The sequence below is a fragment of the Sorex araneus genome, chromosome 10 (assembly GCF_027595985.1).
Source record: "Sorex araneus isolate mSorAra2 chromosome 10, mSorAra2.pri, whole genome shotgun sequence".
In the NCBI taxonomy this organism is placed as follows: domain Eukaryota; kingdom Metazoa; phylum Chordata; class Mammalia; order Eulipotyphla; family Soricidae; genus Sorex; species Sorex araneus.
The window spans coordinates 52221894-52238872 of record NC_073311.1 but is presented as its reverse complement, the minus strand read 5'-3'; the positions used below and the strand labels follow the sequence as shown (position 1 = coordinate 52238872).

The 16979-nt window shown below is 41.5% G+C and overlaps 1 protein-coding gene and 1 pseudogene across 1 annotated transcript; both read left to right on the top strand.

The window, feature by feature from the left end:
- The first annotated feature begins 4545 nt into the window (after positions 1-4545).
- On the top strand, positions 4546-5457 carry LOC101555474 (taste receptor type 2 member 8-like). The gene has a single exon (XM_055117973.1). It carries the CDS (start codon positions 4546-4548, stop codon positions 5455-5457), a length of 912 nt encoding a protein of 303 aa, XP_054973948.1.
- A 435-nt stretch (positions 5458-5892) lies between these two features.
- LOC129399096 (taste receptor type 2 member 7-like) lies at positions 5893-14988 on the top strand (annotated as a pseudogene).
- The last annotated feature ends 1991 nt before the right edge of the window (positions 14989-16979 follow it).

Here is a 16979-nt window from a genome sequence, read left to right as displayed (position 1 = left end):
GTAGTCCTATAGATTTCTCTGCCCAGATCATTGAACTAAATTCCACCTTTGGAAACAGTCAGTAGGGTCAACTATTACTAGAGTAGACATGAATTAGATTTTGTCTGCAGCAATTAACATATTTGTTAGAATATATTGATTAATAAATTTGGTAAAACTAAAAGAATCTTTCGTGTTAGTTTCATTTGTTAATTTTTCTTTCTGAACCTGACAGTACTATATATGGAATCAATTAATAAAACTACATAAAACACACCAGTGCTTCTTAATGTGCCTTATTAAAATTAAAGAAACAAGAGAAAATTAGAAGCATAGACTGAAGCTTTAGTATTTCCAATATTGTGTTAAAAAACCATCTTTCCCCACTGCTTCAAATGTGAGTTACCTAGGTTGGGAAAACAGATATAATCTTAAAAATAAATGTCCAACCTGAAAAAAAGCTTTGTACAATCAGAAAGAAGTATACCAGGAGTCAGAGTGATAGCACAATGGGTAGAGCACTTGCCTTGCATGTGGCCAACCTGGGTTCAATCCCCAGCAACTCATGTGCTCCCCCGAGCCCACCAGAAGTGATCGCTCAAAGCATAGCCAGGAATAAACCTTGAACACAGCCTGATATGGCCCCAAACAAAGCAAGCAAAAAAGAAATAGAAATGCCAGAGTTAACCTTGACAAAGAAGATTGACAGTCCCAACAGTCAGGTTGTTCATAGACAAATCTAGCTGATGATGCTCCCTTCATATCAGATATCAGTCCTCAAAGAATTTCTTTCAACATTCTCTTTCCTTCTAGACTCAGCAGTGGTTTTTTTTAATTCTTTTATTGATTCACCATGTGAAAAGTTACGAAGCTTTCAAGTTTAAGTCTCAGTTATACAATGCTCAAACAGCCATCCCTTCACCAGTGCACATATTCCACCACCAAGAATCACGATATACCTCCCCCCTTCTCCCCACCTCCCCAGCCCCCCACCTCGCATGTGTAACTGGTAAATTTCACTTTACTTTCACTTTACTTTGATTACATCCAATATTTCAAGAAAAATATTCACTATTATTGATTTGGAGTTTCTCCCCCCTAAAGTCGATCTTCAGCAGTGTTTTGACATTTTATTTTCTTTAGCTCTATTCCCTTTTCTCATTTGTTTCTGGTAATATTGTATAGATAATCACATGTCCCTAAGTAACTAATTTCATGCTTTTCTATTATAATACACTATGCATGTTATAAGAAATAGGGAGAGTATGTGTTGTTTTCACTACAGAACTATATAAATATGAGAGGAAACTGAGTTTATGTGATTTGTGTTGTAGCACTGTAGCACTGTTGTCCCGTTGTTCATCGATTTGCTCGTGTGGGCACCAGTAACGTCTCCATTGTGAGATTTCTTGTTACTGTTTTTGGCATATTGAATACGCCACGGGGAGCTTGCCAGGCTCTGCCGTGCAGGCGAGATACTCTTGGTAGCTTGCTGGGCTTTCAGAGAGGGATGGAGGAATCGAACCAGGTCTGCCGTGTGCAAAGCAAATGCCCTACCTGATCCAGATCAATGTTTCTCAACCTGTGAACTACAGCCCCCTGAGGGATCTGAATATTTTCCAGTGTGCTATAGCCTGTGTCGCAATGTTCTCTGTGCTCCTTAGAGAAGGTCGATTTCCAGGGGGGTAAATAGTGGGGGTTTTTTAATCATAAAGGGGCATAGTGGTGACCAAATAAGTTTGGGGGCTCCTGGGGTAGATTCAAATTTATTGTATGCCAAACAATTTCTCCCTCTCTCAAATAAATCGATAAAAGTAGAATTTAGAGGGTGGGAGGGAGAGTAGAATGGGTAGGGCATTTGCCTTGCACCCAGCTGACTCCAGTTGATGCCCCAAAACCCCATACGAAAACGCACTTTTGTGTCCCATCAGAAGTGATTCCTGAGAGCAGAGCCAGGAGAAAGCCCAGAACTAGAAGCAAAGGGAGAATGAAAATGAAAATACAGATTAAAACAGTGGGACTGGAACAATAGCACAGCAGGTAGGGCATTTGCCTTGCACGAGGCCAACCCGGCCAACCCGGGTTCGATTCCCAACATCCTATATGGTCCCCTAAGCACCGCCAGGAGTAATTTCTGAGTGCAAAGCCAGGAGTAACCCCTGTGCATCGCTGGGTGTGACCCTAAAAGAAAAAAAAATTAAAACAGAAAGTAAAATAATTATAAACTAAGGGGAAATTAATCCTATTTTCTAAAAATATGCCCAGGCAGAAAACTATTGGAATTTCCTTTCCGGCACTGTGACTTTCAGGGCTATTAGACCAGAGTGCTGGAGTCCCTGCTGGCCCTGTACCCCAACTATCTGGGCAATGCCACCCTGTTTGCAATCCTCCAGGAGTCTCCTCCAGGCGAGAGGGTGTCAGAGACACCACTCCAGAGATAGGGAAGCTCAGCACCAAAAGGGGCCCTACCTCCCAATTTTGGTAATTGCCGTAGCTCAGTTCCCAGAATTTGCTGAATCATTCGTCCCTCCATAGTTACAGCAGCTCAGGCTGGACTTTGGGTCTGCCATTCTCCCTGGCAGGGAAATTATGTTAATGGAATTTGCCCATCACCCTGCAACCTTCGTTCCCACCCGGACACAGCACTTCCCGGACACTCCGGATTCCCCAGGGGCTCCCAGTTCCCAGTGCTTGTGTTTAACTTCTCCTTTGTGCCTTACTTCCCCTTCTGTTAATACTTTATTGCATTTTCCATTCCACCCCTGTCGCCTCACCCTGCATGGAGCAGTTTCTCTTTTCCTATATTAGCACTGTTTGATCTCAATAAAGTCGTCATTAGTCATCAGTCTTCCGTCCATCTGCTGGCGGAACAATTTTTGGTCCCGACGGCACCAGGGACATGGTCACCAGGACTGTGACAATAGAATATCATACACCAAATGTTGTGGCACTACACCCTTCACCAGAGTTTTCACTTCCATTCTCCGCTGTCCCTGTGGCTTCCCTCACATATCCCTTCATGCCCTGCCTCTCATCATGATAGGCTTCCTCCTAAAGACTGCTTTCAACAACTTCTGTTGCCTTTGGCCCTTTGTTATTCTCCTACTGTGTCTCTTTATATCCCACACATGAGACAGTTCATTCTGTGTCTGTCCTCTTTCTTAATCATGTCACCCAGCATCATATTCTCCAGATCCATCCACACAGAAGCAAATTGTGAGACTTCATCTTTTCTCATAGCAACTACTATCCATGTGCACATGTATAATACATACCATGGTTTCTTTATCTAGTCATGTGTTCTTGGACCCTTGGTTTTCCATAGTTTGGCTACTGTGAATCGTGCTGCAACAAACATAGGAGCACACATGTCTTTTCTGTTAGAGTTTTGGTGCCCTTGAGGTAGATACCAAGTAGTGGACTTGCTGGGTCATACGGAAGCTTAATCCTGTCACTGTAACTGTCACTGTCACTGTTTTTGGCATATCCAATACGCCACGGGTAGCTTGCCAGGCTTTGCCGTGTGGGCGAGATACTCTTGGTAGCTTGCCGGGCTCTCCAAGAGGGCGGAGGAATCGAATACGGGTCGGGCCCCGTGAATGCGAACGACCAACCACTGTGCTATCCCTCCAGCCCCTAGAGAAAGATATTATTTGAAGGTGATTGTCACATCTCGAGAAATGACTGCAATATAGAGTGTGAGATTTTAATCTTATAAAAGGAATTGTAGCTAGAATAATTTAAAATATTAATTTCATTCTATTTTGCATGAAAATGTTTACTATTCAAGAAACTGTTTAGGAATGAATTGTCATGGGCAGCATTAATTACATTAAATAAAATAAAAGGTAACAGACTGTTAGCATCTTTCACTTCTAACAAGCAACTGCCTAGAATAAATTCTTCTCAATTAATGTTATGTGCAAGTTTGGCTAATAACTATGCCATTTATAATTATATTCACAATGATAACATAGGAGCCATTTATATGGAAGAAAAATTATTAATTTCTGTATGAATGCTAACTCTCTACAATCCACATTTGCATTTATCATTCTCTAAACTGAAGTCTATTTCCACAAAGAAGAACTGACTCATGGGTAATTTTTAATATAGGGTAATGAAATTCTATTTATATTATTTAATTTTTATTAACTTCATGCCTGTTTGATTTCTTTGAGTCTCGCTATTCAAATATAATTTGACAGGTCCTAATATGCAGAATATGACAGCAGGAAGTCTATTGCAAATTTATGAAATACAATCTTTGAAAATTTGCATGAGAGCAGTTTTTAACTCAACATTGCAGTTTTTACTGACTTAAAGGGTGATGACTACTATTTGCCCTGGCTACAAAACTAGATAAGCTGTTTGAAGCAATCAATTGGTTTCATTTTTAAAAATGTAGAAGTTATCTGATTTCTGAGGAGTGGCAGGCACTCCTGGGAAAATATCAAAACAAAAATAATGACAAACAAAAAACGATTCCATAACTTGGGGAATTTATCATGCTCCAACAGTTTTGTATTAGTCTATCTGGAGTGACAGTGGGACATCGCTATCAACATGTTCACTAAAGAAGATATCATCTTGGCTATTATCATGGCTGGAGAATCTATGATAGGCATGTTGGCAAATGGATACATTGGACTAATGTTCTGGATCGACTCTGTTAAGAAGAAAAAGACACCCTCATTAAACTACATCCTCACAAGTCTGGCTATTTCCAGAATTTGTCTGCTCTTTATAATAGTAGTAGATGACATTGTACTGATACTCTACCCAGAGCTTTATGGAGAGGATAAACTAGTGATAGTATTCAGTGCCGCCTGGGTATCCATCAACTACTCGAGTTTGTGGTTTGCCACCTGCCTCAACGTCTTCTATTTACTGAAGATAGCGAATTTCTCCAGTCCACTTTTTCTCTGGTTAAAATGGAGGATTGACAGAGCGATTTTCTGGATGTTGCTGGCAGGCTTGGCCATTTGCTCCTTGAGTGGCCTTCTGACAGCAAAACTGAATTATTATGAACACAGTTATAGATTTACAAAACATCAAAGAAACATCACTGAAATATTTCATGTGAGTGAAATTAAATATTTCAACCCATCAGTCCTCTCTAACCTTTTGGCAGTTGTCCCAGTGACTGTGTCACTGATTTCTTTTTTCCTGTTAATTTTGTCTCTGTGGAGACACACCAAGCACATGAAACTCAATGTTACAGGCTGGAGAGACCCCAGCACAGAAGCCCATATTACAGCCATGAAAAATGTGACTTCTTTTCTCCTCCTCCTTTTCGTATACTATGCGGCTTGTCTTTTAGTAACTTACAGTGACTTAATGAATGGAAAGTTAGTTTCTGGGCTTGGAAAGATTATAGTGATTCTCTACCCCTCTGGCCACTCCCTTATTTTAATTATTGGAAATAGCAAGCTGAAACAAGCATTTGTCAGGTTATTGAGATGTGGTGGGGGTTAGGGAGGAAGGGCCTGCCTAAGGTAAATTAGTAGCTTCATAAAATGAACTCTAAAAGCTAATCCTGGTGTCAAGTTTCTTATAGGTTCATTAAATTTATCCATTTCTTCCATTTGCTCTGAATACTTGTCACTGATATGGGAGTCAAGGCATCCTTTATGTCTCTTTCTACCACAGACATTCTTAGTTCTATTCATTCACCTTCTTTCAGGAATCAGAGCTCACACTTCTTGTCTTTTCATTTCAAATGTTAAAAATGTATAAGTTAATTTAATTCCTTTAAGATTTTCCTTTGACCCATGGAAAAATGCACCAATGGAAAAAAGACCACCCAGTTTCTATCAGAAGACAGAATTACAGTAAAACCGAAGAAGTAGGTATAGACGTAGAACTCCATTCGTTCAGTTAGAAAGGAATTGGATATTTCTGCATTTTAATATGCCAGGTGAGGGGAACAGCACGTTAGTGATCATAGCAGCTGGGGAATTCTCCATGGGAATCTTAGGGAACGCCTTTATTGCACTGGTAAACTGCTTGGGCTGGATGAAGGAAAGGAAGATGGCCTCCATTGATTTAATTCTCACGTGTCTGGCTATTTCCAGAATCTGGCTACTGTGAGTAATAATGTTAGACCACTTTATGTTGGTGCAGTACCCAAATGTCTACACTGCCAGTAGACAAATGAATTCATTGACTTCTTCTGGACACTCACCAACCATCTCAGTGTGGGGTTTGCCACCTGCCTCAGTCTCTTCTATTTCCTTATCACTTATCATCCCATGGTTCATCGATTTACTTGAGTGAGCTCCAGTAAAGTCTCCACTTGTCCCGGTCCTGAGATTTTAGCAGCCTCTCCTTACCCACTTTTCCCAAGGATTGGAGGAAATTTTCAGCGTCAGGGAATTGAGACCTGTTATTGTTACTGTATTTGGCATATCCAATATGCCACAGGGAGCTTGCTAGGCTCTTCTGTGCAATGACAAATACAAATATTTCCTCAAGATAGCTAATTTCACGCATTCCCTTTTCCACTGGATGAAGTGGAGAATCGACTGGGTGGTTCTTAGGATCCTGCTGGAGTGCGTGGCCCTCTCTGTGTTGATCAGTTTTGCTGTCACTGAGAAGTTTAGTGATGATTTTAGGTCTGTATCAAGGTAAAGAAGAGAAGAAACGGAACATTGAAGTGCAGTGTAAATAAAGCTCAATATGAGTCCACCAAGATATTTCTCAACCTTTTAACAATATTTCCTGTTTCTATGTCACTGGTCTCCTTTTGCCTCTTGATCCTCTCCCTGTGGAAGCACACCAGGAAGATGCAGCTCAGTGCCAGCGGACACAGAGACCCAAGCAGAGATGCCCACTTGGGAGCCATGAAAACTGTCATCACCTTCCTCCTCCTGTTCATTGTCTACTGTTTGGCCTTTCTCACAGCCACCTCCAGCTAGTTTATACCAGAGAGTGAACTAGCTGTGTTGGTTGGGGAGCTGATAGCTCTAATTTATCCTTCAACCCATTCATTTATTCTAATTCTGTATCACTGTATCACTGTCATCCCATTGCTCATTGATTTGCTCCAGCGGGCACCAGTAACGTCTCCATTGCGAGACTTGTTGTTACTGTTTTGGGCATACTGAATACGCCACGGGTAGCTTTGCCAGGCTCTGCTGTGGGGGCGAAATACTCTCAGTAGCTTGCTGGGTTCTCCGAGGGAGGTGGAGAAATCAAACCCAGGTCAACCAAGTGCAAGACAAACGTAGGAACCAATAAATTGAGAGAAGCATCTCTAAGGGTGCTATGGAAGATAAAGACGATTCTAACAACAGAAGGAGATTTGAAGAGTCTCAATTTCCAGGACCAAGAAATACCAGATATCTTTAACTGTCTTCACTTACTGTATTAATGTTGGTTTCATATAGTGAATTTCTCTTGAAATGTATTTAGTATACTTATAATTGTAATTTAGAATTGATTTTGCCTCTTTTTCATTATCTCTCTCTCTGTCTTTGTCTCTTTCTTTCCCTCCCTTACTTTTTTGAAGGAAGTTTTCGAAGGTAATCTTCTAGTATTCCTGTAAAAGGAGAGACCATTTTCATAGTTGGTTCTAAATCATTTCCCCAGATGCAAAGTATCTGATAATAAGAACACTGTAATAGCATCTTGCTGGCATTTGCATTCCATTGAAAAGCAGCTGGGACTGTTTACAATAGCCAGAATCTGGAAAAAACCCGAGTGCCCTAGAACAGATGACTGGTTGAAGAAACTCTGGTACATCTATACAATGGAATACTGTTAGCTGTTAGAAAAAATGAGGTCATGACGTTTGCATATAAGTGGATCAGCATGGAAAGTATCATGCTAAGTGAAATGAGTCAGAAAGAGAGACAGACATAGAAAAATTGCACTCATCTGTGGAGCATAGAATAATAGACTATAAGACTAACACCCAAGATTAGTAGAAATAAGTACCAGGAGGTTGTCTCCATGGCTTGGAGGCTGGTCTCTCATTCTGGGCAACTCAGAGAAAGGAACACCAAGTAAAATGTGGTCGGAGGTCATGCGGGGGAAGGGTGGTGCGTGCCGAATATAGACTAGAGACTGAACACAATGGCCACTCAACACCTTTATTGCAAACCACAGCACCTAATCAGAGAGAGAGATCAAAAGGGAATACCCTGCCATAGTGGCAGTGTGGGGTGGGGGGAGACGGGACTGGGGAGGGTGGGAGAGATGCTGGGTTTACTGGTGGTAGAGAATGAGCACTGGTGAAGGGATGGGTTCTTGAACTTTGTATGGGGGAAACATGAGCACAAAAATGTATAAATCTGTAACTGTACCCTCACATTGATTCACTAATTAAAAATAAATAATTTATTAAAAATAAAAAAAAGAAAAGCAGCTGGGCTCATTCACGTAGTCCTATAGATTTCTCTGCCCTGATCATCGAACTAAACCCCGCCTTTGGAAACAGTCAGTAGGGTCAACTATTACTAGAGTAGACGTGAAAAAATTTTTTGTAGAGAAATTAAAATATTTATATGAAGATGTATAGTATATATTGATCAATAAATTCAGTAAAATTAAAAGATACTTTTATTGTAGTTTTATTTGTTAATTTTTCTTTCCTGAACCTGACAGTACTATATATATATATGTATATATAAATATATGTATGTGTATGTTTGTGTGTAATCAATTAATAAAACTAAAATAATACTCCAGTGCTTCTTAATGTACCATATAAAAATTAAAGAAACAAGAGAAAATTAAATGCATATTAGTATTTCCAATATTGTGTTAAAAAACATCTTTTCCACTGCTTCCACCTAAGCAAAGTTTATTTGCATTTATTATAGGAACAACAACAAAAACTCTGAACACTAAAATTAGTCTTAGAAGTTTCATATGTAATATCTATAGTATGAACCCAGTGACTCATCATACAAACATAATACTTTGATATTCACTCTGGGGACAGTTGCTAGGCAATAGTTACTATTTCCACTAAGATTAAAATAGATGTCATATTAGAAACTCTTGCTGCATAAAAGTCTCCATACTCACATATTTAGTATATAAGTGATTTATCTTCTGAGACTATTAATTCTTATAAGTTGTGAAAAATAACAATAACTTAGGTTTGAAAGGAATATTTATTTTATTTCTTTAACTCCCAGTTTTTGCAGTAGAGTTTCTAGACTTTTTTTAAATTATTTTTTTTAATAGAATCACCATGAGAACAGTTACACAACTTTCAGGATTAAGTCTCAGTCATACAATGATCAAACACCCATCCCTTCACCAGTGCACATGTTTCCACCACAAAGAACCCCAGTATAACCCCCCTCCCACCCCTAACCCTGCCTGTGTGACAGATGATTTTCACTTTACTCTCGCTTTACTTTGATTACTTTGATTGTCAACTTTCGACAGAAATCCCACTGTTATTATTTGGAATTTCTCCCCAACAATTAGACCTGCTGAAAGGGCATCATTAGATCATTTGTTTTCTATTGCTGATACTGAAGAGCCTATGATGTCACACGGCTGTGACAGCGGCCGTGTGGTTTTGGAATTCTGGTATTTTAGTAATTAAGTCCAGAGGCATTTCTGCCAGCAGCCACTGCATTCCGAGATTGGTTTGTGTGCCTCTGGCTGTTAGGAGCGGAGGGGTGGGGTGGCCGCTCAGGGTATCATTTGGGCGGGGAGCAGGGCCGGTTCTGCCCCGCCTTATTGCAAGATTTCCCGTGCACCCCATCACTGCAAGCTCCTACCTCTCTGTCCAATTGGCTCTGAAAGGTGGCACTCTCCATGCGGCCACAAAGGGGAAATGGCCAAGGGACAAAAACCCTTCCCCTCCCTGGGCTGCATGGGGCTGTAGCTTATTTCACAGTCCAGGAGTATATCTGCCAGCAGCTGCTGCATTCCCAGATTGGTTTGTGTGCCTCTGGGATCATGGCTGTTCAGGGTCGGAGAAGCCGTTCCTGAGTGTATATCAGGAAAGGCTTATGCGGCCACGTGGTTTGGAGAAATAGTCCTGGTCCTCACATACTGGAGCTATGTTAGTAGAAGCTCAGTGTCACCGGGATTCCATCTGGAGCAGGTGGGGAGACTACACCTTCTCCATCTGGGCCCCCCCAGTGTTATCGGCTTGGTTTGGGGTTCAGAGCATTCTCTGGTGTATGGTGCCCACCTGCCAGGATTCTTCACTGCTGAGTGTGGCAAGATGGCTCTGGGGGGGGCCCTAGTCTTTTTTATAAGAGAATGAGGGTTATAGAAACTTCAGCCACCTTCATTTTTGGTTCTATTTCTTGCTCAATTAAGTTGTCCACTCATACATTGAGTTTTATGCACCATACCGTGTGCTAAAAATGCAGATGAAACATGACAAAATCTACATCCTCCTGAAATACACAATCTTGGAAAACATTACAGAAAACAGATTAATGATTAAATCTTTACAAGTCATGATTTTTTTTTGAGATTCCTTCTTTTTTTTTTAATTTTTTATTGTGGAAAGTTACAAAGTTACAGTTTTCAGGTTTAAATCTCAGTTATACAATGCTCGAATACCCATCCCTTCACCAGTGCTCATATTCCACCACCAAGAATCCCAGTATAGCTCCACCCCGCCCCCTCACACCCCAACCCCCCCACGCCCCTAGCCCCCCCACCCTAAGCCCCCCCGCCTGTGTAACTAACAAATTTCACTTTACTTTCACTTTGATTGCATACAATATTTCAACAAAACTCACTATTATTGTTTGGAGAGTCTCTCCCCTAAAGTCAGACCTGCTGAAAAGGAAGCATTAGATAGTTTGTTTTCCATTGCTGAGGATGAAGAAGTATGAGGTCGAGTGACCACACTTAGCGGCCTCTCAGTTTTGGGTTTCTGTAATTTAGTATTTTAGTAACTAAGTCCAGAGAGATATCTGCCAGAAGTTGCATCGTTGCCAACTTATACTTCTCAGTTACATTATATTCCACATATGAGTGCAATCTTTCTATGTCTGTCCCTCTCTTTCTGACTCATTTCACTCAACATGATACTTTCCATGTTGATCCACTTCTATGCGAATTTCATGACTTCAACAAGTCATGATTAATGCAACTAGGAGTAGATGGAAAGGAGAATTTTTGATAGTAGTATAAGCCTAGGTGAGAAAGAGATATCAAGCTAAGACTTTAATCACAAGTATAAGCTAACCATGAATATTCTGAGTGAACAACACCCCCAAAGTAGGGCACAAAAAGTGTAAATACCCTGCAAAGCAGATTTTTGAAGAATAACTATAAAGTCTGAGCGGCCAGAGCATGATGAACAAGGGGTTACTGGTAAGATCATAAAAAGACTAGTAAGCTTCCATGTCCTCTGGGACTTTACACTTAAGAGCAATAGGGATCTGTAGATGTAGTTCTTTAGCTAGGGCACTCAGTCTACCAGGGATCCACCCCCAGTACTCCGCGAGATCTCCAGAGCCTTTCTTGAGCATTGCCAGGTGCAGCCCTGAAAAACAAAACAAAGCAAAACACGGCAATGGCAAGGTGTTGAAAGAACTGAGACCATATGTAATTTTATCTATATGCAAATTTCAGCCTACCTTGGTTATAGGAATGGACACTGCATATGTTCAGGGGGAGAAGTACAATTAGTTCAACTCGTTTTAGACTAACTAGTTCAATGTTATAGTAATAATAAATAGTCCATATGAGAAATCCTGGTGTGTCAGATCTGAATGGTGGAAATATAATTGGGGAAATTTTTTTGTGGGTTACTTCTATCTAATATGATAGGTCTTCTTACTTAAGAAAGAAGAGAATTGAAGGAAAAAAATTTTAAGATTTGAGGTTATTTTTTATTTTAGCAATTGGATGTATACAGTTACCTAAGGTTAAGTAAATAATGCTGGTTGAGGAAGAAGAAACTAAAAATAAAATGCCCTATTTTTCCATATTTTGTGTAAAATATTTCTGAAATAGTCAAATAAAAATGACAAAAATTATATATTTTTCTAATTAAATATATTTGAAAGTCATCAACATATAAATAGCATTACCTGAAAAAATATTATTGATAATAACACCAAGTTGAACAAAAGAATATTCAAGTCTTTTTTTTAATTGTGTTTTATTTTGTTTTGTTTTTGCTTTTTGGGTCACACCGGTGATGCACAGTGCTTATTCCTGTCTCTGCACTCAGGAATTACTCCTGGTGGTGCTCAGGGGACCATATTGGATGCTGGGATTAGAACCCGGGTTGGCCATGTGCAAGCACATGCCCTACCCACTGTGCTATTGCTCCAGCCCTTCAAGTCTTTTTTTTTTAATGTAGGAGTACAGATATTTATTCAGCCATTGATTAAGCTGATTGAATTGGGCATGAACTCCATGTTACATTTTTTTAAGTTTTTTTAATTGAATACCCATGAGATAGACCATTACAAAGCTGTCTATAATTGGGTTTCAGTCATATAATGATCCAGCACCCATCCCTACACCAGTGTATATTTCCCACCACCAATGTCCCTTATTTCTCTCCCCCTATTCCCCACCCTCCACCCCAAGTCTCCCTCTATGGGAGACACTTCCCTTCTTGCTCTCTCTCTCTCTCTCACTCTCCTCTCTCTCTCTCTCTCTCTCTCTCTCTCACTCCTTTTGTGCATTATGGTTAGCAGTACAGGTAGTAAGAAGTCATGATGTTTTTTCAGGGCATTCAACATTTTTATAGAGATGATAAGGCTGGAAAGGCTGGAGTGACTTTTTAACTGGGTGGCAGTTTTGGGGTATGGATATGACTGCCGAAGCTTCCGGAAATAGAGGGAGGTTGGGGGAATAGCCCATCCCAACCCCAAGAAAGCCTGAAGATTTCAGTCACAAAAACCACATATCAGAATTTTCAGCAGATTATGTCTCTGTGAAGTCCATCCTGAGACGGTGGAGCCAGGCGGGGGACATGGCAGCGACTTTGGACTATGGAAGCAAGCAGCTGCCAAGGGCTTGGCTTGGGAGGGTACCAGGTCCACGATTTACTGCAGCTTTTGATCTCTTTTGAGATTTATTTATGGGTCTCTGAAGCAAGGCCGGTAGTAGAGCTTTTATGGTAGTGCTGGCGTTGGTTCATGGGGATGACTGTCAGTGCTTCCAGGAGTATTGGGAAGTAGGGAGAGGTAGCCCATCCCAACTCTGAGAAAGCCTAGAGATTTCAGTCACAAACCCGGCAAATCTTCAGCAGATTATATCTCGGAGAGGTCCATCCTGAGACGGTGGAGTCAGGCTGGGGGTATGGTAGTGATTTTGGATAGTGGAAGCAAGCGGCTGCCGGGGACTCTGCTTAGAGGGCCACTAGGCCAACCACTTCCTCTGATTTACCCTGGTCTGTTCAGCCATGTGCAGGTCCAAGATTAACTGTGGCCTTTGATCTCTTTCGAGATTTATTTATGGGTCTCTGAAATAAGGCCAATAAGTGAGCTTGAATAGCTGAGCCTGGGTCGAGAACTCAACATGAGGAGCAACTTGGTGCCAGAACTGCACAGGAGGAAGAGAGCAGCGTGAAACGCTTTCAAGAACATCGAAGAAGTGGTTAAGAAGACAAAGAACCTCCAACTCCGGGCACATCTTTTCGACTCCCCGTTCTTCCTGCGCTAATATACGCCTCAGAGACCTAGGCCCTACACAAACAGGATGAGGACGCTATTTGGGTATCCCAAAGAGGAATGGGAAGAGCTATGCTAGTAGTATCACATTTCACTCAAGTGAGAGAAGGAACCCAGAATTCCAACCTCTGTCGATGATCAAGAATCAGGGAAGCTGTCTCATTTGCCAAAGCGTCGAAAATCAAATGGGCGGGACACGTAATGTGATTCAGAGATGACCGCTGAACTAGACCTGTTACCGACTGGATTCCATGGGACGTCAAAAGGCCACGTGGCCACCCACCAGTGAGATGGTCAGACTTCTTCGTCAAAACCGTGAATGAACGATTTGAGGCTCTTTCTGTTCCTCGAGCAAGCAGATATCGTTTGGCTACACTCGAATGTGACAGGGACAAATGGAGACATTACTGGTGCCTGAGCAAATCAAAGATCAATGGGATGACAACTGATAAAAGTGAATAGCTGAGCCAGAGGTAACTGTAGGCATGGCTCCCACATACCTAATTTTTGGCTGTTTGATTTCTTGGGAAACTGGTCCCAAGTTGTTAGGGTTTGCCCAAAGGCACAGCTGCAATTTTGGGGTATCAGGAAGCCTGAAATCACCATCAGGCTGCTGATGCACTCACCCCACAGGTACAGGTTGATCTGCTGGTGGCAACATACCCCTGAATATTCAAGTCCTTTGGAATTAAATGGAAGAGAGAGAACCAGCAAGGAATTTTTTTAAAATAAGAGAAAAGAAAAAGAAAAATGTGATGGAATGAAAATCAGAAATGTTGCAATAGTATAAGGAGAAAGAGATCAGTTGACAAATGTTTTGAGGAGGATTTCATAACTGATATGGCAAAATATTCATTAGACTTGGTAATATAAATATAATCACAGACCTTAATGATGAGGTGTTTTTATCGTAATATTAAGACACTGATGAATGTCTGTGGGAACTTTAGTGGCAATGATGTGTGGTACCTGTGCATTAAGATTATAAACATTAACACTATATTATTGCAAATATGTTATAAAACTATAATAGTAAAATCTTTTTAAAAAATTAAATTCAGCTTTTCTGCCGCTGCACGAGCTCAACCCCGGAGGCAACTGAACTCCTTTGGACACGAGCAGCGCCCCAAAAATGCCTCCAAACTGTGTGATCAGAGCTACTGGCCCATGGGCCTCCAGCGGGGCACGGTCTTTTCTCTCTACTCTCTCTTATTGAACGCAGTGAGGCGATTGCCGGTTTTTAGCGTATGCAGGTACCCTCGAAAGTCCAGGAAAGCCAAGGGGGCGGGATTTCCGGATCCGCCCTGCTCCGATATTTAAGCACAGTGCCATGTGGGTACGTTCTTTTCTGCCGCTGTGCGAGCTTGACCCCGGAGGCAACTGAACTCCTTTGGACACGAACAGCGCCCCAAAAATGCCTCCAAACTGTGTGATCGGAGCTACTGGCCCATGGGCCTCCAGCAGGGCACGGTTCTTCTCTCCAGGCTTCTCCATCATATGAGCACCACAAAAGGGAAGTAAAAGATTGCAGTGATGCAGTTACCAAAAGAATTTTCCCTGGACTTCATATAGAAATCCCAAATCTGTTGCAGCCGCGCGACCTAATATCTCCTGATTGTCAGCAACGTGAAAAGGTTCCTTTTTAGCCGGTCTTACTGTGGGGGGAAACTCCAAATAATAGTACCGAGCTTTTTGTTGAAATATTGAAGGTAATCAAAGTAGCAGCTATTTCTTTAGACTGTGAACTAAGCCAAAGCCCCACACCAGCCGAGGTGAGGAAATATCCTTCTTTCTCAGTTCTTTTCCCTTTTCTGGGAGAAACGTGGTGTGGTGTCCACCATATTATGAAGTCTATTAAGCAGACATGAACTTAGAGGCGCGGGAATGGGAGGGGGGAAAAAAAACTATATACTTGGAACAGTGGAACGCTTGGGAAGTCTCGGGCCGATACTAGCGCATGCTCCTCCGAGACTAGACCCGGGTGGCCACACTTTTGAGTGGCCGCGATGTTGCTGATCAACCAGAATCCAGAGCCTAACTAGACTACTTCAGGTTCCAGAAACTACTTGCAGCCATGTCTCTGAACTAAGCCATAGCCCCACGCCGGCCGAGGACTGGAAATATCCTTTTGTCTCGTAGGGTGGCGTGGTGTCAGCCATAATATGAGGACTATTCATTAAGCAGGCACGAATTTGGTGGCACGGGAAGGAGGGGAGAAAAACTCTATGTACTTGAAACAACGGGACTTCATATCTCTCCAGTTTCAGCAATGGAAAACTAATTATCAAATGCTGCATTGGCAGTAGGGCTGTCTTTCTTGGGGGAAAACTCCAACAATACTGAATGTTGTGTTGAAATATGGAATGTAATCAAGGTAACGTGAAAATGAAGTGAAATTTATCAACTAAGCAGGCAGGGATGGGGGGGTGGGGGGTGGGAGCTATACTGGGGTCTTTGGTGGTGGAGTATGGGCACAGGTGAAGGGATGGGTGTTTGAGCATTGTATAACTTAGACATAAACCTGAGAACTTTGTAACTTTCCACATGGTGATTCAACAAAAAATAAATAAAATTTAAAAAATTAAATTCAAAACAGTATTAATGAAATGTGAAGGTAAAATCAAGGTCAATGGGAAAGGCTAAAGAGGAAAAGAAATATGAGTAGAGATGTGATGAAAATAAAATTTTAGCACACTCTTCTACTACTACTACTACTACTACTACTACTACTACTTCTACTACTACTATTATTATTAGGTCTTGAACCATACCTGCCAGTACTTAGGGTTTGGTTCTGATTTTCCACTCAGGATCACTTCTTGAAGTGCTCAGGGGACCATATAGAGTGCCAGGGATTAAACCTGGGTATACAACATGCAAAGCCAGAGCTTTACTTGCTTAATTAACAATCTCTGACTCCAGTAGTACACTTTATTGTTAAAAAGAGTACAGGATTTATTTTTTTGATCATTCTGATATGAATTTATTGCTAACAAGCACTGTAGCACTGTAGCACTGTCATTCCCTTGTTCATCGATTTGCTCAAGCAGGCACCAGTAACACCTCCATTGTGAGAGTTCTTCTTACTGTTTTTGGCATATCAAATATGCCACCAGTAGCTTGCCAGGCTCTGCCGTGAGGGCGGGAGATACTCTTGGTAGCTTCCTCTGTCTGAGAGACAAGGAGGAATCGAACCCAGGTTGGCCACATGCAAGGAAAACGCCCTACCCACTGTGCTATTGCTCCAGTCCAAGATAACAAGCAATATAAAATAAAATGTGGGTCTGCCATGAGGGCAGGCTTGAGAAGTGAATGGTAAAATTGGAGACAATGGTGGAGGAAAGGTGTCATGGTGGTGGGGTTGGTGTTGGAGTA